Source organism: Ammodytes marinus (assembly GCF_949987685.1).
Source record: "Ammodytes marinus genome assembly, chromosome: 8".
Taxonomy (NCBI): domain Eukaryota; kingdom Metazoa; phylum Chordata; class Actinopteri; order Uranoscopiformes; family Ammodytidae; genus Ammodytes; species Ammodytes marinus.
In genome coordinates, this window is record NC_137212.1 from 10970605 (window position 1) to 10990296 (window position 19692).

General features: G+C 39.8%; 3 protein-coding genes across 5 annotated transcripts; 2 read left to right on the forward strand and 1 right to left on the reverse strand.

Moving 5' to 3' along the window:
• Nucleotides 1-3200: 3200 nt before the first annotated feature.
• On the reverse strand, nt 3201-10435 carry tmem38a (transmembrane protein 38A). Its single transcript, XM_080032576.1, has 6 exons — nt 10180-10435; nt 6187-6343; nt 5537-5721; nt 5174-5261; nt 4562-4679; nt 3201-3910 (listed from the first exon to the last, which is right to left on the reverse strand). Exons 1-6 carry the CDS (start codon nt 10301-10303, stop codon nt 3716-3718), a joined length of 867 nt encoding a protein of 288 aa, XP_079888702.1. The 5' UTR covers nt 10304-10435; the 3' UTR covers nt 3201-3715.
• Nucleotides 10436-11991: 1556 nt separating this feature from the next.
• Nucleotides 11992-13946, forward strand: smim7 (small integral membrane protein 7; the record flags this gene model as incomplete). Of its 2 annotated transcripts, XM_080032578.1 has the most annotated exons (5): nt 11992-12050; nt 12280-12321; nt 12409-12461; nt 12622-12712; nt 13273-13946. In XM_080032578.1, exons 1-5 carry the CDS (start codon nt 12025-12027, stop codon nt 13286-13288), a joined length of 228 nt encoding a protein of 75 aa, XP_079888704.1. In that variant the 5' UTR covers nt 11992-12024. The 2 variants fall into 2 exon arrangements, with proteins under 2 accessions (XP_079888704.1, XP_079888705.1); XM_080032579.1 differs by lacking the exon at nt 13273-13946 and having other exon boundaries at nt 12622-12716.
• Nucleotides 13947-15201: 1255 nt separating this feature from the next.
• LOC307254272 (mediator of RNA polymerase II transcription subunit 26) lies at nt 15202-19611 on the forward strand. 2 transcript variants are annotated; one of them, XM_080032573.1, is made up of 3 exons: nt 15202-15515; nt 16498-16575; nt 16680-19611. In XM_080032573.1, the coding sequence occupies exons 1-3, from the start codon at nt 15444-15446 to the stop codon at nt 18267-18269; spliced, it is 1740 nt and encodes a 579-aa protein (XP_079888699.1). In that variant the 5' UTR covers nt 15202-15443; the 3' UTR covers nt 18270-19611. The 2 variants fall into 2 exon arrangements, with proteins under 2 accessions (XP_079888699.1, XP_079888700.1); XM_080032574.1 differs by having other exon boundaries at nt 16501-16575.
• The last annotated feature ends 81 nt before the right edge of the window (nt 19612-19692 follow it).

Sequence of the window (19692 nt, forward strand, 5' to 3'; positions counted from 1 at the left end):
GCTTTAATCTTTGCTGCAGATGCTTCTGTTCAGGTACAGTGGCTTCCACTTTTCTCTTCTCTTCTTTCTCCTTTGCCTTCAACTCAGACACAGAGCCTTGGGGTCCAGCAGTCTGTTTCTCCCCTGCTTTGGTTTTTATACCATCACCACCATCCTCCCCCTCCCTGGCTTACATCCTCATCCTTTCCCCTAAAACTCCTCTGCAAAACTAAAAACACTATTTCCAGAAAGTCCAAACAACAGGAATAGAAATTTGATTTCCCAACATGTATGATACAATGTGTAAACCTCTGTGTTTTTAAGTGTGACATTTTCATTTCTGATAAAACTGTGTGATTGATGGCCATTATCTTCTGTTGGTTGATTGTTTTATGGCTCACTAAGCTTTTAAGATGGCTGCTATTTGGTTGATTCCCTTGCTGGACTTTTATCTTTTCTATGTTAACATTTTACCAAAAGATCTGAACTAACTTGGATCATTATTATTTGTGCTTCATGAAACAGTAAAATAAATGGTCTTTTCTCCCCACATTGGCCTAGATAACTCTTGCTTGATCGGTTCAAGTTTTAAATTAGAAAACCCCCTTTGTGTTTGACATGCTGCAACATTATTTAGTTGTTATAATAGGCTTCAGATCCAGTCCAGTGTGTGTGTGTGTGTGTGTGTGTGTGTGTGTGTGTGTGTGTGTGTGTGTGTGTGTGTGTGTGTGCCTTAGTAATGGGATCAGCAGATGTTGGTTACATTCCTTGCAACAACTTTTTTTTTCTTTTTTTTTCTGTTCCAGATCACCTTGATAACTCTCACCACCTCCACTCACTCTGCATCCCCCGCCCACTGCCTTGCCCAAAGGACCAGGGAAGTCTCACCTGGGGCCTTTCTTTGGAAAAACAAACACAGCAGCAGCATTCTGTCGTCAAGTGGAAGAAAGTGCACATCTCTGAAATCTTTCTTCTCATCCTTAAACTGTTATCGGCAGGAAATTAATGCATGCAGGATGAAGTCAGTAAATTAGTTTGAAGCTATATGATGTTTAGATTCAAATCCAAGACTGCATCTTTTTTCAGCTGCATAGTTTGATCATTAGGAAATATTTTCTCTGTCTTTGGCACATCATGTTCGGTATCTTTGGAAACGGTGGGATTGTGACTAGAATTAAAAGCTAATAGAAGTTTACCTTTTTTTAACAATGTTTTGTCTGTGCTGACAGTCCAACGTGACAGGCTGTTGCCTTTTGAAGGGGGAACTCCACTGAAGGATTGCAGCTGGGTCAAGTCAAAGAAATTGCTGAAAGCTTTGTGAAATCTGATGAATGGACTCCAGTAATGTCACTCGAGTCAGCCTTAGTTGGGTCTGAAGACTACATGTTTGAAAATGACTGAACTGCTGGCGATTAAGTTGGTGGGTAATGAAGGCCCCAGGTTTTGACAAAGAAGAAGAATGCGCGGCGTAAACAAAATACAAAAGACAATATCTCTGGTTCTCCTTTATCTATTATGATACTATTTAAAAGTTTATTTTTTTTCTTCAACTGTCAATCGTGAATTTTTGGGGAGTAAAGTTACAGTGCAAATTGTTCGACTGTGCTCTTTGAACTATTGAGCAACAGTTTGAAACAATCAACTTATGGTTGCTGCTGCATACACTCCACAAAGTGATTGTGAACAGTTATACATTTGAGAATCAACATCAGAATCAGAATCAGAATCAGAAAGGATTTTATTGCCAAGAAGGGTTTTACACCAACAAGGAATTTGTCTTGGTGAATAAGGTGCATACAGTTAGACAATAAATAATGAACGAACAGTGACTGTAATATATACAATATAACACATATATAACACAACATGTACGTATTTCAGTTCAAATGTTCGAATGCTGACCTTGTTTTACTCTCTCTATAGTTTTATAATGTAGTGACAATCTTTCTGTTGATTTGCTATCTCGGGCTATTTCAGTTCTAATTGTCTCTCATCTCCTACAGAAATGATCATCAGTATAAAGTAAACCTTCAAGACCACGTCCTGCACACTGTGTGACCAGAGCTTCAGCATCATCGCCACAAACCTAACCAACAGATCTTTCACCTTCCTGATCTTCTCTGCTGTTGTGAGGAATGTTTAGGGCAAAGGTCGAGTCCAACACCCTCCTGCAAAGTTCATTAGTGATGCTTTATTGCCCGTACTACAAGAGGTTGTCAGCGCAACAGGGGGCGCCCAAGTTTCTCAGGACGTGACCTCAGGTCGACCTCGGACACTTCCTGTTACCTCCCAACAGAGTTTATGAAGACATGCATACTCCTGGGTACCAGTTAATTCCTGGTCTTATATGCTGTAACTCACACATCTATTTTGACAGTTCAAAGTAATAACATTGCATAAACACTCCTTATCTTATTGTGAGAAACTGCCCTTCAATTTTAATTGGCTCATCATTTAGGTGAGAGAGTGAAAGATGCATCATGGCACAGAGAATGAGAGGCTTCACCCTTTTCCAACAAAAATATATTGGATAAATGTTATTTTCAAATGCATAATGACAAGTTAATAAAGAGATAAAAGTCCAGCCCCAGTGCCCGAACAACATAAAAATGTCACAGATTCCGGATGAAGATTGGTTTAATTCTGAATTCAGGGTTTTTCTACTTGAGTATTTCCACATGATTCCTTATACTTAAAATCCACTACATGTATTTTATACCAGTTTTTTTATAAACATATTACAAATATAATGATGCAATGTTGAGTGAATAAATCTCCCTCCCATGGTAATTTTTTGAAGTCAGAAACTGTTTTAAAGGATGTGTTTCTTTAAGAAAGTTAATTTAAATATTCGCATTGCACCGCAAATTAAGATTTATGACACTCAATTATTGACAGAAATGTCTAAGATTGAGGTTTTTGGAGATAAAACAACTTGACCAACTGCATTTCTCAATTTCTGAGCAGCATTTATTTTTCAGTAATAATAATAACATACACTAAAGTTACTTCAAAATAAAAGAATGCATCGGAGCACCTTTGTACAAACTCACTCAAACCTAAAAACCACATGTTTTTATCAATTTATTTTACAAACATCAAACACTTGTTGATGCCATGATACACACTGATTAGTCTAAACACAGGTATGGCCTTTTGTAACATCTGCAAAGTCTACTTAGAAAGTTTATTAGAAAAAACACCAAGAGACAATGTTATTCTTGATTTTATTTAAAGACATGGAGTCATCATCATCTCAATTTAAAAAGCAGCCATGTTCTTTCACATAACGCTTTATTCACATTTTATTATTTCTGATTAATGAATTTGAATTGTATTTTCTTTCTTCTGAACTGCAATACGGTTTTGGTGGCAACGCAACGACTGCTGTGGAACAGAGGTCGTCCTAAAAACTACCACGCCGCTCCCTAAACGTGGATCCCCACACAGTGTGGAGCACGGACGCAGATGTTCACAGACTCGAGAATAAATAGGGTTGAAAATGTTCGGGTTGGGTTGTGAGTGTGAAACATGTGCCGTGGTATTTATTTACAGAGTTTTTGTGCTATGTAAAATGCAAGAAAGCCCCATGTTGCTCGAATAGAAAGGATCTCATTTGGTAAAACATCAAACTTCTCCTTTCCCCCAGAAAAAAAGGAATGGCAGGTCCCGTCATGCGGAGGGAGGCCACATTGAGGGCGAGTCAGATGCAGTTTAGCTGGTGCGACGCTGCGTCCTACTCGGCTTTCTTGGCCTTCCTCTTGCGAGTGCCTTCGCTCAGCTCCTCCTTGGATTTGAGAGGTGAAGATGGGGCGGCGTGGTGGTGGTCTTCCTCAGATCCACCCAGAGCAGAGCCGAACAGCAGGTGGCAAACCCAGGACTCAATGAGGGCGAAGGGAGAGCCGTGAGAGTGTCGGGCGGTCATTGTCACCTGTGGGAAGAGCACGCGGGTTACAGGAGATCAGCCTTGATCAGTGAAAACCTAACTATAGCAGCACTTACACAATGATTACACCTGTGAATCTGTAGGAACTTTCTCTTCAAATAAAATAAACAGAGAGCATGTGTTACAAACTCAAGTTTGTAAAATGTAGATGTTTAGGCTACCATGCACAGAGGGTCTGCTATAGAGTTGCATGATGGGATTTTTAAGTATGATTCGTACAAGGGAGAAAGAAAATCTGTATTTCTCAGCCTTTGTTGCATCGATTTTTTGTTCCAGCATTTGTTACATCATCAATGCTACTGTAGCATTGACATCCTTAATCCTGCCCACAAAAGCTCTGATTGGTTCGACTGCTCCAGCTGTAAGTTAGCCCAGACCAAACCTATTACGAATCACAGAGTCAATGTATAGCAGGGTACAAGATGGAGAGGGAGCTGTTCATCAACACATTGCTCAATAGAGCCAATGAAGGTCAAATTTAACAATTTATATCACAGCAAATCTCTTTTCATGTGACATACAATGTTATGTGAACGTAGTAGTGTGTTTAATTAGTAATGTTAAGTAGAGTTCCCTGGTTAGAAAATTCTGGCCTAAAGAGAAATAGAAAAGCAGCCCTGTCAGCGCTGATCTTACCTTGCATGTAGCCATGAAGAGGGTGAAGATGAGGATGAGAGTGCCCTTGGACACCGGCAGCCATTGAGCCTCCTGCATGGTGAAGAGGATAGCTCCGTACAGACTGGCTTTGGTTGGGCTGCGGGGACAAAAGCAATGACAATGAGTCTGCCCTGTCAAAGTCGAATTTCTGTCACTCTTGACAGACAATAAGATTTTCTCATCTTATCGTATCTTATTTAAAGCATTTTATATTTTAGGTACATTTCAGCACGTTTGTAGACCAACATACGCTACCGCTTTGCTATGCATACATAGTATATCAGGCTCAAGAAAACCCATCCAATAAAGATTAAAATACACTGATGCGAGGATACAATGAGCTTTTCTTTAAGTCACATTACAGTCTGACAGAGTGCCTTTATTTTAATTACCACTAAAGCCATAGGGAGCCATAGTCCAAAAATGTAACACATAGTGACTTCAATAAACCTGCTGTGTTTGCCCAAAAGCTGGCTATGTTTTGTGTCCGATTTAAAGCCTAGTTCTGTCTGTGGGTATTTGGTTGGAAACACGCTTTAGGAGGCAATGATAAGTGTATGTTCCCGTCATTAGCAGGAAACACAGACTTACAATGACATGTTGAGGATCTCGTTGGTTTCGGGCCTCCACACGCCGCGCAGCAGCTGCTCAAAGTTGGAAATGAGAGCCACTCCGGACCCTGCGAAGATAAAAATAGACAGTGGAAAAAAATGAAGACAAAATAGTCTCTGTCTCTTGTGACTGCTTTTATCCGGCTTTAGCTTTTCTCCAACATTTTTAGACATGGACGCCTGCAGGCCCTCACTATTACAGCTTTGGAAGAAAGAGGCAACACTAAAAAACCTAAATGAAACATGACTAAATCTTTGAATAATCTACTGTAGTACGACAATTCGTGCTGTCATTCTACACAAACACATGGACGAAAGTAAAATGAAATGGCAGAAGCCTGACCTTTGACGTATCCGATGATAACCATGATGAAGAAGCCATTGTGGTAGGCGTGGTGGGCGTGGTGAACACCAGCGGCGATCTTACGGGCGCGGACGACTTCCTTCAGGGCAACCAACACCAGCTTGACGGGCAGGAAAGCCACACACTTGTAGAAGAGGTTCAGAGGGCAGTAAAAGACGAGGTACCTGTGTATGTTTTGCGCATAGATGGTGGAGAATAGGATTTAAGAGTGAGGGGAGGGTACAATTTATAAATTAAAGATTGATGTTGAGGTTTGAATCATCAAATTCAGAAAATATTGTCACAATCACCCAAAGTGACACATTAACTTTATTTGTTTGTTTTTTTCAATCAGAATTCAGGCATTTCAATTATTACACATACATCTAAATAATTCAAAGGAAAAGCAGCAAATCCTCAAATTTGTAAAGCTGGAGTGATTCATTAGTTTGGCATTATTGCTCATACTCCAGTTTTACACACTGTATCTTTAGATTACTGTAATAATATGTTGATGCATAATATCATGAATTGCAATTATTTTACAACAAAAAATACTTGTAAGGTTTATTGAAACGCATTAATTAATCAAAATTATGTATTGGTTCTCCAAACTATGATAGATGACATCATCTTGTGGAGTTTCTCACCAGACAGCTGAGGCCAGCAGGATGTGGCTGTTGTATTGGAAATAATCGAGGGGGCTGACTCCGAGCATGACGTCGGCCAGGATGTAACTACCGAAGCAGTAAAGCATGGCGCAGAGCCAGGAGGCCACGGGACTCCTGCGAGAAACCTCCACCGCACCTGCAACAAAAAGGAGCGGTCAGTGCCAGTGGAAATTAAGGGTGTGAAAATGAAAATATCCCTGCATGTGCTCCCCAGGGATTTTCACTGTGTGTAAACGTGTGTGTGAAGCTTAGTTGTGTTGAAATATCAGCTGTCTCAGTCCATTCGCAAGTTCTTCTATGAATACGGCCACAGAAAAATACCATGAAAAACAAATTATATTCTCATCTTCATTGCACGTTATATACCATGCCATCAGAAGCTGGAGAGCATCACTGGAATAATTAAAAAATAAATAAGTTACATATTTGAAAATAATAAACAATAAACAATCCAAGAGGCGAATCCAAGAGGTAGTTAAAGAAGACTCTGTTTTATATATGAATGAATGAATGAATTTAAAAATTATTTATTTAGCCTTCATTTGAATTTAAAAACATATTGAAATATATAGTAGTTGTTATTATTAGTCAATTTAATGATGAGATGGAAAATTGATGAGATGTTTTCCAAAAAACACTTATTGACCTGCCAGATACCAACAGTCTAAATCCTGTTTGAGCAGATTCTATTAAAATCTTCGTTATTTTTTAATTTTTTAATACTTTATTTTTGGATTTGTTTTTTAAGAACAAATAAATCTTTGATATTCCTTGATAAATCACAATGGGTAAACTTGGGTAAAGTGTTGATAAAAAAATATATAACATGAAAAACTGTTGGCGATGACCTTCAGCAGCTGTTATCAGTGGAGTACATGTGCTGTATCTTTGTCCACGCCCAGTCCAACTTTTTGGCCCACGCCCTGATAATCCGCCTTTTTACCATGAGCTAATATTGACTCAGGACTTCTGTGGTCACTTATGAGCCGACAATTAAACTGACTCAAACAAATGAATGAGTCTTTAAAGTACACTGAGCACAACAGACGTTTATTATACACCTATATGTAGCGCTACCTTATTACATTCCAACATGTGAATATACACCATACAATGACATTCATATCAGTCAAAGTCAGAGATTGTTTAATGGAGAGACAGACACTCTCAAGAAGGCCTGCAGAAGATTTGAGCACTAATTGGAAGAATACAAGTTTTGTTTATGCGTGCTTTGAATTACAACATGCTCTGTCAGCTGCACAGGACTAGTAACAATGAACACACTCCTGGATTCTTTTCGACACTAGCCAAACTTTTTTTTTCTAACCCTTCCCCTGAAATGATCTCCCTGCTGATATCGGACACTCTGAATCTGTTGATGCATTAAATCTCTTGAACCTAAATGTCCTGCTTAACTTGTCCTTTGATAACTTCAGGCCTTGTACCTGTCACCATTATCTGTCTTTTCTCTCTGCCTACTGTCTCTCTCTTCCCTGCTGTTGGTGCCTAATTCACTTCTTCTGTCAATGGATTTAGCATCTCCTTGTGTCTCTGTCTCCCCCTGTGTTCTTGTTTCCTCTCTCCTATCTGTGTGACTGCTGTGAGTGTTTATGTAGTCTGTCCTCTTTCCAGGTCTCCAAGGTGGAGAGGAGGTTGTGTGGCCGTGTGTGCTAAACCGATTGGACCTATCTTCATTCCTCATGTGTTTACAGTCCATTTATAACTCTGTAATCCTTATAGTCCATACCGTCATTTTATGTTGGTCTATCCTGTGCACACACATCTATTGCACATCTGAGTAGTCCTGCAAGAGGAATCCCTTCTCTGTTAATCTTCCTAAGGTTTCTTCCATATTTTCCTTGTTAAAAGGCAATGTTATTTAGGGAGTTCTTTGTTACTCAAATTAAGGGTATAAGGTTGTATACACTGTAAAGCCCCTGGAGGCAAATTTGTGATTTGTGATAATGCTCTTAATATATGAAAACTATTATGTATCTATATGCAAAGCTTGGTATGCCTTTAAGACTGAATATATATGTTTTCATGTGGGTAAAGACTTGCCGTGGAAGACATTCGGTGAATGGAGATGTGTGAACAGAGCGCGGCCGCTTTACCCCACAAATCTCCTACAACAGGTGGGTGGGGGCGTTGTGGTAAAAGCAATCCGACCCTCAGAAATGTCACCCTATAAATATATTCTGCTCAACTGCTTCTCCTGGCTTGCAACTGTCAGGCCTCACCTAACCTTTAACCCCACCAAACACTTGTCTTTCCCCAATACTCATTCATATGCTGCTCTAACATGCACCTTCAACGAGTACTCTCCACTCAGACACATGTAGGGAATGGTGAATGCAAATGATCTTGCAAATGCTGACGGCATGAGACATTTGACTGTAAAATCTTTTAGATATGACGTGAGATATATTTGGTCGGTTTGTTTGAGGTCTGACGATGACATGGATATTAACATTTAAGCTAACAAGAGTGATGATTAAAAGGCACTCTCAGTGATTTTTGACCTATATTTTCTTTTAAATATATTAATAAAAAACTAAAGAAGAGGAAAGTGAGGCAACTTTTTTTTAACTTCAATTAGTATGAGAAATGTGAGAGCCAAATTATTCTTCCTTGTCAAAACATCTACCTTACCCACAATGCATCACGTCCACCAAAAGTTAAGTCCAAATATTTGATTGACCTGATCAATGGTATTCTGCTAGGAGTGCTTCTTTATTATTACCAAGAATTTGACAGACTTTGTGCAGCTCTGGAGTCCCAGTATATCCAGGAACTGCACATACTTTAATGTGTAAAGTCGATGATGTTCCCCTTTAAGGGTGAAGGTGTAAACTAAATTAGATGTATTCATTAATTTTTCACTCAATTTAACTTCTGTTGCAGTTACACTGAACATATTTACAGTTACATCAAACCCTAACAACTAAACCAATGAAGATAGATATAGAAAAATAGTGAAAGACAAAACATTTGATCATTCATTAACTTTCTCCAGATGGCTCATGTATGAGCTAAGTGTATGGCCCATAAAGTTGCTCCTGTATTTGTCTCACTGAGTGTGAACAGTATTGTTGAGGAATAATACATAGGAAATAATGAAATACAAATATTACAGTTTTGTTTCAACATCCCAGTTGTTAGGCTTTTAGATTTGGTGAGGTTAAGAGGTGTTTGGTCCTACAATCTTAATGGTGGTTCAACTAACATCACAATGACTGACCTTTTGTGAACTTTATTTTTAGGGTGAGTAAAATTGGTTATTTTAACCGCTCCACATCCCAGACACAATAATGTCATGCTTCGTGTGGAATACGCAGTGTGGCACAGCCAACTGCAGCCTAATAGTGTGCAGTAAGAGGGGCTTCAGAGGTCCACTGACGCTGTCTATTTCAGGATTTTCTATTTATTGCCTAAGTCCCTGGTATGCACAGGCCCTCTCTCAGGTTTCGTCCTCCTCTGGCTCTGTTGCACAAAGGAACCAAATCCTGGAAAATATCAGGATTTACCCAAAACTGAGGGGTTTAATCTCCTCCGGTGAGTGAAAATAAGGTCAGACTGCTGCAGCAACAGATATTTCCCCCAACACAAAGTGAGCAGAGCTGTAAGTGCTTCCTGCTGAAGTTTATGTAACACACCATGCTTTATAAGGGAAGGGAACCATACAGCAGGACAGTCCCTATAGGGACGTTACAGCAATGAGGGAAAGCGACTTAACATTACAGACACATTAATTTCAGAAATGACTGACAAACTGTTATAAAAGGTTTAAATATTGCATGTAACAAATATATTTTCTACTTTTTGCTTGTGTAAAATAAGTGCATGTTTACACACATGTCTGCTGAGTGTGGACCTGCCAAAATAACAAGCATACTGATAATAATATTTTTTCAAATAGGCCTAAACCATACCTTTATTTTGAAAAACCAGACACAGAGAAAACACACTCACCTGGCTCATACTTGAGGTAGAGGATGGACACGATGTAATACGCGAGGTCAAACACGGGAAACATTCCCATTTTGGAGAAAGTTTGGGCAAAATCGCCCAAATTAAGAGCTGCCAGCACTTCCATGTTGTCTGTCTGATTACCAGTCAATCCCTGATTTTTTTCTCTGTCTCTTTTTTTCTCAGTTTTAATTCCAACTGCGCAGTCTGGATGCGAAAGCCCCCCCAACCAACCCGGTCCACCGACTTTCCACAGAGCCCCCCGATCTCAACAGTGAAAGCATGCGACACTCAAGCCCTCCTATTAATATCACTCATCTCCACAGTCCACAGCCTCAGCAGCATCATCGTCCTCCGCGCGCTCCGTCCCAGCTGCTCCGCGCGGCGGGAGGTTTTACATGGCAGCTGCTTGACATTTAAAACGAGAAACAAAAGGCTCGTCCCCCAGTATCCACCATCCGCGATATGAAAGAAGATTGAACTGGGCCAGGATACGTAGCATAATGGAGGTTTGATTGAAGCCTGAAGACGCACGCACACAGTACAGCCCGAAACAAGTGTCCATATAGAGCCTATATTCTCAATACCGACATTGACCTCCGCATAAAAAAATCCCATAAATCCTGGATCAGATACTGCACCGAGAATGACTGGCAGCCAAACGACGGACTCTAATCCCAAACAGTTTGGGCAACATTTACTGATATCACAGTGTTTACGTGCCTCCCCAGATGTTGATGTTAAAGGCGCAGTGATACCAAATTTGGCCGAGCCTACGCAACGCCATAGATTTATTTAATTTTGATGTATTGATTTTTTATTGTCTTTATTGATCATTATGTTGTTGTTTTTTCTCGAGGAGAAAAATTATCAGAGCTAAAACGTCTACTACCACCAGGGGGAGCCACAGCCACACATTTAAAACATTGTAGGCCTATCTCCAAAATGTCAATTTAACAGGAACTAGAAAGAAAAGTCGATGTTGGTGATGAGTGGAAGGTATTTGTCATCCTTCTGCATGATCATTCCAACTAGGCTATGAAGGACGGCGAAATAACAATTAAGATAAAATAAAATGTAGCCTAGGTCTAAGTGATCAAAAACTAAAAAGAAATAACAAAACATTTAGACTGTTTATGTCCTGTTTATCAACTCTTATTTATTTTATTACATTTTGTATTTACTTATTCATTTCCATATTTATGTAAGCCTAATATTATTTTTTCAACAGAACTAATAAAAAAAACTGCTTTTAAACAGAAAATAGCCTCGTTTGAGATGTCGCCGTCTTGCAAAGACCTGCGCAATTATGACGCTCGGCTTGCTGAGCGCACAGCATTTTTGCAGCATTTTTGTTATGCGCTCAGCAAGACGCGCGTCATAGTTGCGCAGGTCTGAGCAAGACGGCTCGAAATCGAACGAGGCTAATCTCTCTGCAGGCTGAACCTACCGCCACTGGAGTAGCCAATGAAACACATAGAATGGACAAAAAGGAGCAAATGAAACTGTTTGTTCAGTATGCCTATTCAGGAGGGTTCATTTAAAGTAGGCCTAGGCTATTTAAAAGAAACAGGAATTTTAGGTGAATTTGGTTTATTTATTTACTTTTTATTATTTTTCTCTAGGAAAAAGGGCGATGCACCTTAAACGCTCGGTAGCCTACAACCTGCCAATACACAATAATTAATAATAGGATATAAAAATAGTGGCGGCAGTAATCATTCAACATTCAGGAGCGACCTGCCAGTCAAAAAAAAGGGCAAGAAGAAACATGTAACAAACGGCTGCAATTGGTCCTGAATGCGTAGACGTAACACGGAAGTGAGGCGTCTCTGTGATGTGAACAAAATGATCGGAGATCTGTTGATATTCGGGTACTTTATACTGTTTCTGCCATATTTAACATTCAGATTCAATTGCATCTCATCCAAATGTTCTCTGTGTGTGTTATTGTGCTCTCTGTTGTTATTTATAAATCGGTGTATAGAGCTAAATAAGAACTTAGCTCGGTGCTAGTGCCAGCTCAGCAGCTAACGTTTGCCCAGGAGGTAGATGGCACCTTTACCTGTCAACAAACTGTTTACCTCTGTCTCTGTTCTTCAGGACCTTACTGGTGAATGCAGGGGCAGTGCTGAACTTCAAGCTGTGAGTATTAAAAACCTCTTATCATATCAAAGCGAAAATTACTAAGCAAAACATAATCAAATCAATTAAACTGTAAATGTTTTGCAGCAAAAGGAAGGAAAGTCAAGGATTTGGAGATGACTCCAGAGCACTGACAACAGGTGTGTGTGTGTGTGTGTGTGTGTGTGTGTGTGTGTGTGTGTGTGTGTGTGTGTGTGTGTGTGTGTGTGTGTGTGTGTGTGTGTGTGTGTGTGTCTATAACATATTAGTTGAAATGCTTTAGTCGTAGGTAGTTACTAATGCACCCGATCTGTCTTTCAGGCGACAACATCAGAGAGTTTCTGCTCAGCCTGCGATACTTTCGGATCTTCATTGCTCTGTGGAACGTCTTCATGATGTTCTGCATGATTGTGTGAGTCAGAGGAAGTTCACTGAATTACCACTTATACTAGTAGTTGCACCTTTTTAATGTATGCTTACTTAAAGTTTGTAATACCCTAACAGTATATATATATATATATATATATATATATATATATATATATATATATATAGAGAGAGAGAGAGAGAGAACCCTTTAAGTATGGCAGATATTGAAGTAGATAAAGAAGTATTGCTATTTCATATATTTATGTTTCAGTGCATTGTTGTTGAACTTTATATCTTTCTTTAAGTAAACTTTTAAAACTTACTTTAAATTTAGCATAAAAAGGAGAAGTATACTTGTTATAACTTTTGTTTAATTAAAGTATATTTTTTAATAAACACAAGTATACTCATATTTCACCTGGGTGTTTCGGTATTGAAGCTATTATCAAAATGTACACTAAAAAGTACTCCCCTTCAAAAACTAATTACAGAAGATTTAATCCTGCTATCACTATCAAATTAATTAATAATTCCTAAGTAGGGGTATGAAATAGAAATGGGCTGTATATTTTCTAACTGTCTGAATGTCTTTAATCCTAACAGACTATTTGGGTCATGATCAAAATGTGTGACTGGGCCTCCACGAAGATGCTGAATTTACCAAGATGGAAACTGCAAACGTCTCTTCGATAGGACTTTGACTTTGTTTTATTTTGGCCCTTTTTAACTGTATTTATGCTTCATTTTCTTCACTTCCCCAAACTGTAAATCTACCACTGGCTGTACAGGAATTCATGAATCGCTGTATTTATTTTGTTTTACAGATGTTGTTACATTTTTTTCCCGTTTTGCTTTGCATGTAACTGTAGCAGCAACTTGCCTTCGTTGGATATTTTCTCATTCATTGTAGAACGTGAACTGTTTTCTGCAGTATGTCAGTTTGCTTATTAAAGAAAACACTTGGGTGGAAGGCCCTCTCCAATAAAAAAAAAAATCATTTCTGTGGCTTGACCCCTGTGTGTCATCACGGTTGTCCTTACTCCTTATGTCCCTTTTACTGTCATTCAGTTTAATTCAACAGTCAAAATTGATGAACTTTACGTACATCTATTGGTGATAAATAACAAAAACAATTCCAAATGTACTAATCTGCTGTTAAGGTTTTTGTGTAAGACAAAATAAATGCAATTTTCTATTACTGTGGGGCTCATGTGCTGTAAGTAAATAGATGTGCACATTAAGGTTAATGTGTTTTGTTCTTAACAATAAAAATACACTTTTCTTATCCAATCTCTATTCATTGACTTTGACGTCTGGTCTGTGACTGTCTATTGACACATTTAATACAGTTTATTTTGTGAATGTAGTGTTCCATTATGAAGATGGCATGGTACTTTCTCCTAATAATAGTACAAAGATACTAATTGTATACTATACAGTTATTACACTACATTATTTTTTGCAATAAATGTGCAAGAAATCTACAGACTTTAGCAAAACAAAACAAGACCTTTTTGATGTATGCAGTGAAATGCAAATGATGTGTTCTTTAAAGTTTTCAGCACCAGCTGTTAATGTTCAATTATGATATTATTTGGTTTGTGTGCCTTTATAGCCAAAAGGGTTTGAATCCACTGGCAGGTAAAGTGTTGCCTATAGATGGAAATTAACTTCCCTGTGTGGACCCTAGACCAATTTAGATCCAGTGCTCTGTAGGTAGAAGAATGAGATGACTTCTTTCTCCTCTTTCTTTTGAAGGGTCACACCTATCGCTTTAATGCATTGTTCTACACTGCAGTCTATTTTGATCTTCCAACTTTATTCCACCAAGGCAACAGCGCCTTCAAGTGACGACGTAAGAAAAGAGCAATACGTACAGAATTGAATCAAAGTGGAAAGCAGCTTATATCAGTCCATGCTCAATACATGAAGTGAAATACAAAAAATCTATTTAGTAATACATTTTAACATGTGGGAAGCCGGGTCATCTAAACTAATGATATGTGTAGTACAGATAAGGTTTTAACCCATGATACAGTCAATGGTTTTAACCAATGTTGTGGGCGAGAGAGCAGCAAGTACATAGGCTAGTGTCCAAATTAAGCTATACTAATAACTATTATTATTATTATTCGTAACATGTAGGGTATGTAGGCTAAATGTTGAATTTGTCCATAATACAGATTCAATATAAAGGGGCATTTTCTTTAGTTCTATAATTGTAAACATAAAAAGGATGTATTTGAGGGAAATGTTTTGAGTAGTATAGCCTAATGTTTAACTATGGAGATGTGCGTGTTTCTAAACATATTATGAATAGCCATACAATATGAAAACAATTGTTTTTACGACTTCTAAAGTTATTAATTGAATGTATGCCACTATTAGAAAATATGACCAACCTTCAACAACATTGTCTGCTTTTACGCCACATGCACCATGCACATGCATCGTCTCACTCTGTTACGTACAATCCTCCCATCATGCTTTGCGCGAGCGCTTGACAAAAAGCTCGATGAGTAGCTCGAGGAGGAAGAGGCTACCAGCCGAAAGGGGTAGCCGAGTCCTGGAGAGGGATCTTCTGTCCTCGTCGTCCGAAGTATCAAATCGTGGCGGCGGCGAGTGAAAACAAAGATAAAAGCATCATAAAACATGGTGCTCGCGCCAGCAGAGGATCATCGGTCGGGCCTGTGAGTGTCGGCCGGTTCCCACCCGCCGCCTCCTCGGGGGAGACCGCTGACTGAGTCCGTCCCGACACGCTACACTGCCAGGCGATGACAGCGGCTACAGCAACTCCGCAGGGCATGAAAGACCGGCTGCTACAGGCCATAGACGGCCAGAGCAATGTGAGTATATCCGCTACTAGTGTCCACAAAGACAAAACCTAGCGCAGGGGGGCCGACAGCAAGGCCAAGCCGACCCCGGCTCACCACAGACGGCTGACAAAGTCCGGGCAGTCGGTGTCAGGCGAGTTATTATTTGTCTGCTAATTAGCCGGCTAACATCACTACTTGTGATAGCCTGGGTAAGTGACTGCCGCTAAAGCCAAATTAGCTTTATTTTGTGTACACAAAAAATGATCGCACTGCTTAAGGAATGGAGACTTTGGAAACCAAACTGTAAATGTGCAGGTAAGGTGATAGACCTTGATTTTAATTTGTGGGTCAACAGCAAGATCAAGGTTTCACATTACAGAGCTGATGAGGTTGCATTGGTATGTTACAGCACTTCTCAGAGACCGGGTAGATTCAGGGAACAGCCAAAGGGGGAGTAAAGGTTAAGAGGAAGAAGATAATATTATAGCCCTTTATTAATCCTACTTTCAATAGAAAATATTACACCTGGTTATTCTTTCACACACACACACACACACACACACACACACACACACACACACACACACACACACACACACACACACACACACACACATACATACATATTTCTTAAATTATTCTAATAGTTCATTTAATATTCAAGTGAATCCACTGCTGTTGTCACCACCTGTCTTGAACCTCGGATCTGACTTGGTGTACTTGTGGTATAAAATGGCACATTTGCATGAAATCTCTGTTTGTCATATTGAGCCCGAAACTAGTATTATAGTACAGCGTCTCATGACACACAGGTGCACATCTGAAAGTCTACTCAAATGATGCATTGACCTTTTAAGCAGCCTTTGTCTCGTCTGTCAAACTTATTTGGCCTAAAAGGTATGAGTCACAAATTGTAAAATGTATAACCACCGTTCTTTGACCCTACTGTTGAAGTCCTGACAACATTATAATGTCCCAGGTTTGTGATCCATAAACCTCTGTTTCTTTTCAGCAGATATGCAACATGGTGGTAGTAATGGAGGTGATCTCCTATTTGGAGAAATATCCTATCACCAAAGAGGCACTGGAGGTAGGTTACGTTGACACCTACAGTATTTGCTTTTTAAGATAAATTGGATTTTAGTCCAATCAAGTCACAGCAGCTTTTAACCACTGATCTTATTTCTTTTAAAGGAAACACGTCTTGGCAAGCTCATCAACGATGTCCGGAAGCAAACAAAGAATGAGGACCTCGCAAAAAGAGCCAAGAAGCTCCTCCGAACCTGGCAGAAGCTGATTGAGCCTGGGAAGGCTGAGGTGTTGTCCAAAGGAAACACTGGGGCATCGTGGTCTTCCAATGGTGGAGCTCATCCCTGCCTCTCCACTCCATCTGCCACCCCACCATCAGGTAAAACAGGTCCAGAGCTGAAGAACAGAAATGACTTTAACAACTACTCTTCCCCGAGGCTGGAAAAACTGAGCAACAGGAAACGAAAGGGTGACCAGAAGGAAGGACAGCCACTACCAGCAAAGATATCCAAAACTATAATAACTAATGATAAAATACAAAACTCCAAACAGCTGCTAACCAATGGTATAGGCGGTAGCTCTGACATTTTTACAGATACTCGTGCACATCAGCCTTCGGACAAGGAGATTTCAGAGACTTTGGATAATGACAGGCCAAATAAAATCCCTGTCATTGCTGTAAAACCTCATCCAAGTGCCCCGGGTTACAGCAAGCCTCCTAGCACTTCTTCTTTGCTCAAAGCATCAGTTCTACAGCAGCAAGTCAGACGGGAGCAAGCTTCCTCTGGGGGGCAGTGTAGACCCAGAAGCCCACGCGGCTCCTTGCACAGTCCTCTAACTCCAAAGCATGAAGCTGGCGTCAAACAAACTGCATCGCAAGAAAACAGTCTTTCTAGCCTCACTGTGAGGCCTGAGTCTGCGGATGCCTCTGGGCCGGCATCTTCCTCACAGCCTTTTAATGTTTGTGTTCAGGGTTTGCACACCGACGGTTCATGGTCTGCAGATTTGGACTCTAAAAGCAGGACTACCGATACGTCTCTTCACAACTCGTATGCCTCCTCGTGCAGCGCTGGGGTCAGTTTGGAAGAGGGTGGTTCTGTTGGCAATACAGGGAAAATAAAAGGACATAAATGCAAGTCTAAGGACTATGTGTTGAAGGTAGATGGGCAGACTGTAGAAGACAGCACTAAAGCAGTCAGATTAAAAGACAGGAGACTAACATTTGACCCTGTAACGGGACAGATAAAATCCTCCTTTCATAAGGAGTCTTGCCAGGAGGGGGATGTAAGACCAGATCCCACACCTGAAGCCCAGTGGTCAGAGATGCCGAAACAGACTCCGCAGGTTCCGGTTGCTCCCAGTCCCTTCCAGCAGACGGACTGGAAAGAGCTGTCAAGGAGCGACATCATCCAGTCATACCTTAGCCAGCAGAGCAATGTGCTGACCACGTCGGGCGCCCACACGCCTGGTGCACACTTTTTCATGACAGAATTCTTGAAAAAAGAGCAACCCCAAATTAAAGATGCCAAGAAAACGCACACTTTAGCACCAGAAGTCTCAGCCAGGGATTTACCGGGCGTTAGCAGAGAGCTCATCCCTGAAGACCTGAACAGATTACACACAGGGCACTGGTCCGGGGTTAACGGTTGCTACGACACAAAGGGTACTTGGTTTGACTGGACAGAGTGCATCTCCTTAGACCCACATGGAGATGAGAGCAGGTTGAACATTCTGCCGTACGTCTGTCTGGAATGAAACTGAGGCTGGGTTTCCCAATTGGACGTTATTAAGCTGCCTTCATCGTACAGTGGAGCGACTCTGCATGTGGGGAGGCTCTTCATCTAAAGTGTAGGCTGCAGTTCTTCACTGTCGGTGAAGTTGAGTCATTGTAATACCTGCTTGGGTGTGTGTGGAGCACAGTGGGGCTGTAATCAGTGTTTTCATGAGTTTATCCAACCACCGTGTGAAGACAGCGCAAAGGAATAAGGCTATGCATTATCCGACTATTTAATTGTTGATGTTCAGTAACTGTACAGATTAAGTTTCCAATACCTGCAATTCTTTGTATTGGTAATAATGACATCACATTAAACTGCACAGCTTTATTTTATTCATCTTCTGTTTTCCACATGCCTCACGGAATGTGACTTTTCTACATCCACTCATTCAGTCAAGAGTGCAGTATTATTTTCATTTTAAGTTCAGTTAAATTTTATGTTTTACGAATAAACCTGTGAGTTATCAACTTCATCACCTTTCAATAGAGAGTAGTAAGCCAACAGATGCATTTGCCGATTAAGTTATTATTCTCATTTGCACAAAAATCTGTGAAGCTGTTAAAGCTGAAATGATTGCTATCCTCAATACCGTTAGTATTAACTATCAACTGTTTGCGCTGAAAAAAATAAACATTTGCTGCACCTTTTTAGAGCCACTGTACCCCAATTGCACTGCTGTCCCATGCAGCCACGTTTAGCAGAAAGGAAATAACTGACAAATCAGTTTTGAAATATTTGAATATTTTACATGAAACTGCCAGATGTGACTGTGCAGCTTGAGATGAGAGAAAGAAAGGCTTGTATTGGGCTAGAACAATGTGTGGTTAATAATTGATGCAAATGTCATGTATGATATTTATTTACATATTAATTTTAAGATTTATTTACATGTTCTGACTACACTAAATCATTTTCTTGTTAGATTTTTTAAAATTTATAATTGGTTCATAGATGCAGCATCAACATTTCAAGCTTTTCCTGCTGAGAAACCAACCTACGTTACAAACGAGAACTTTACAAAATGACACATTTGGATAAATGTGAAATAATTTTGTTATGTACTTATTGCCTTTTCCCTTTATTGTGTATTTAGGTTGTATAATATACATTGTAATGGCGGGGCAGTTTATGCTACTAGCTTGCATCTTTTTACTGTAAGAAAGAACTGAGATAAAAATGTACATGCTGGATAAACTACTTAAAATCATTCCTCTTTAGATATTGTTTGCCTTATGGAAACATGTGTTTTCCCTAAAGACAGAGCCTTAGTGAATGTACAGATATTAGCCTTTTGTGTTCAACTGAATGCAGAAGTGAACATATTTGCTACTTAGTCCTTTAAGTGGACATGTTGATATGTGTTATTAAAAAAACAGAAGGAAAAGTAATTGTCTTCTCTT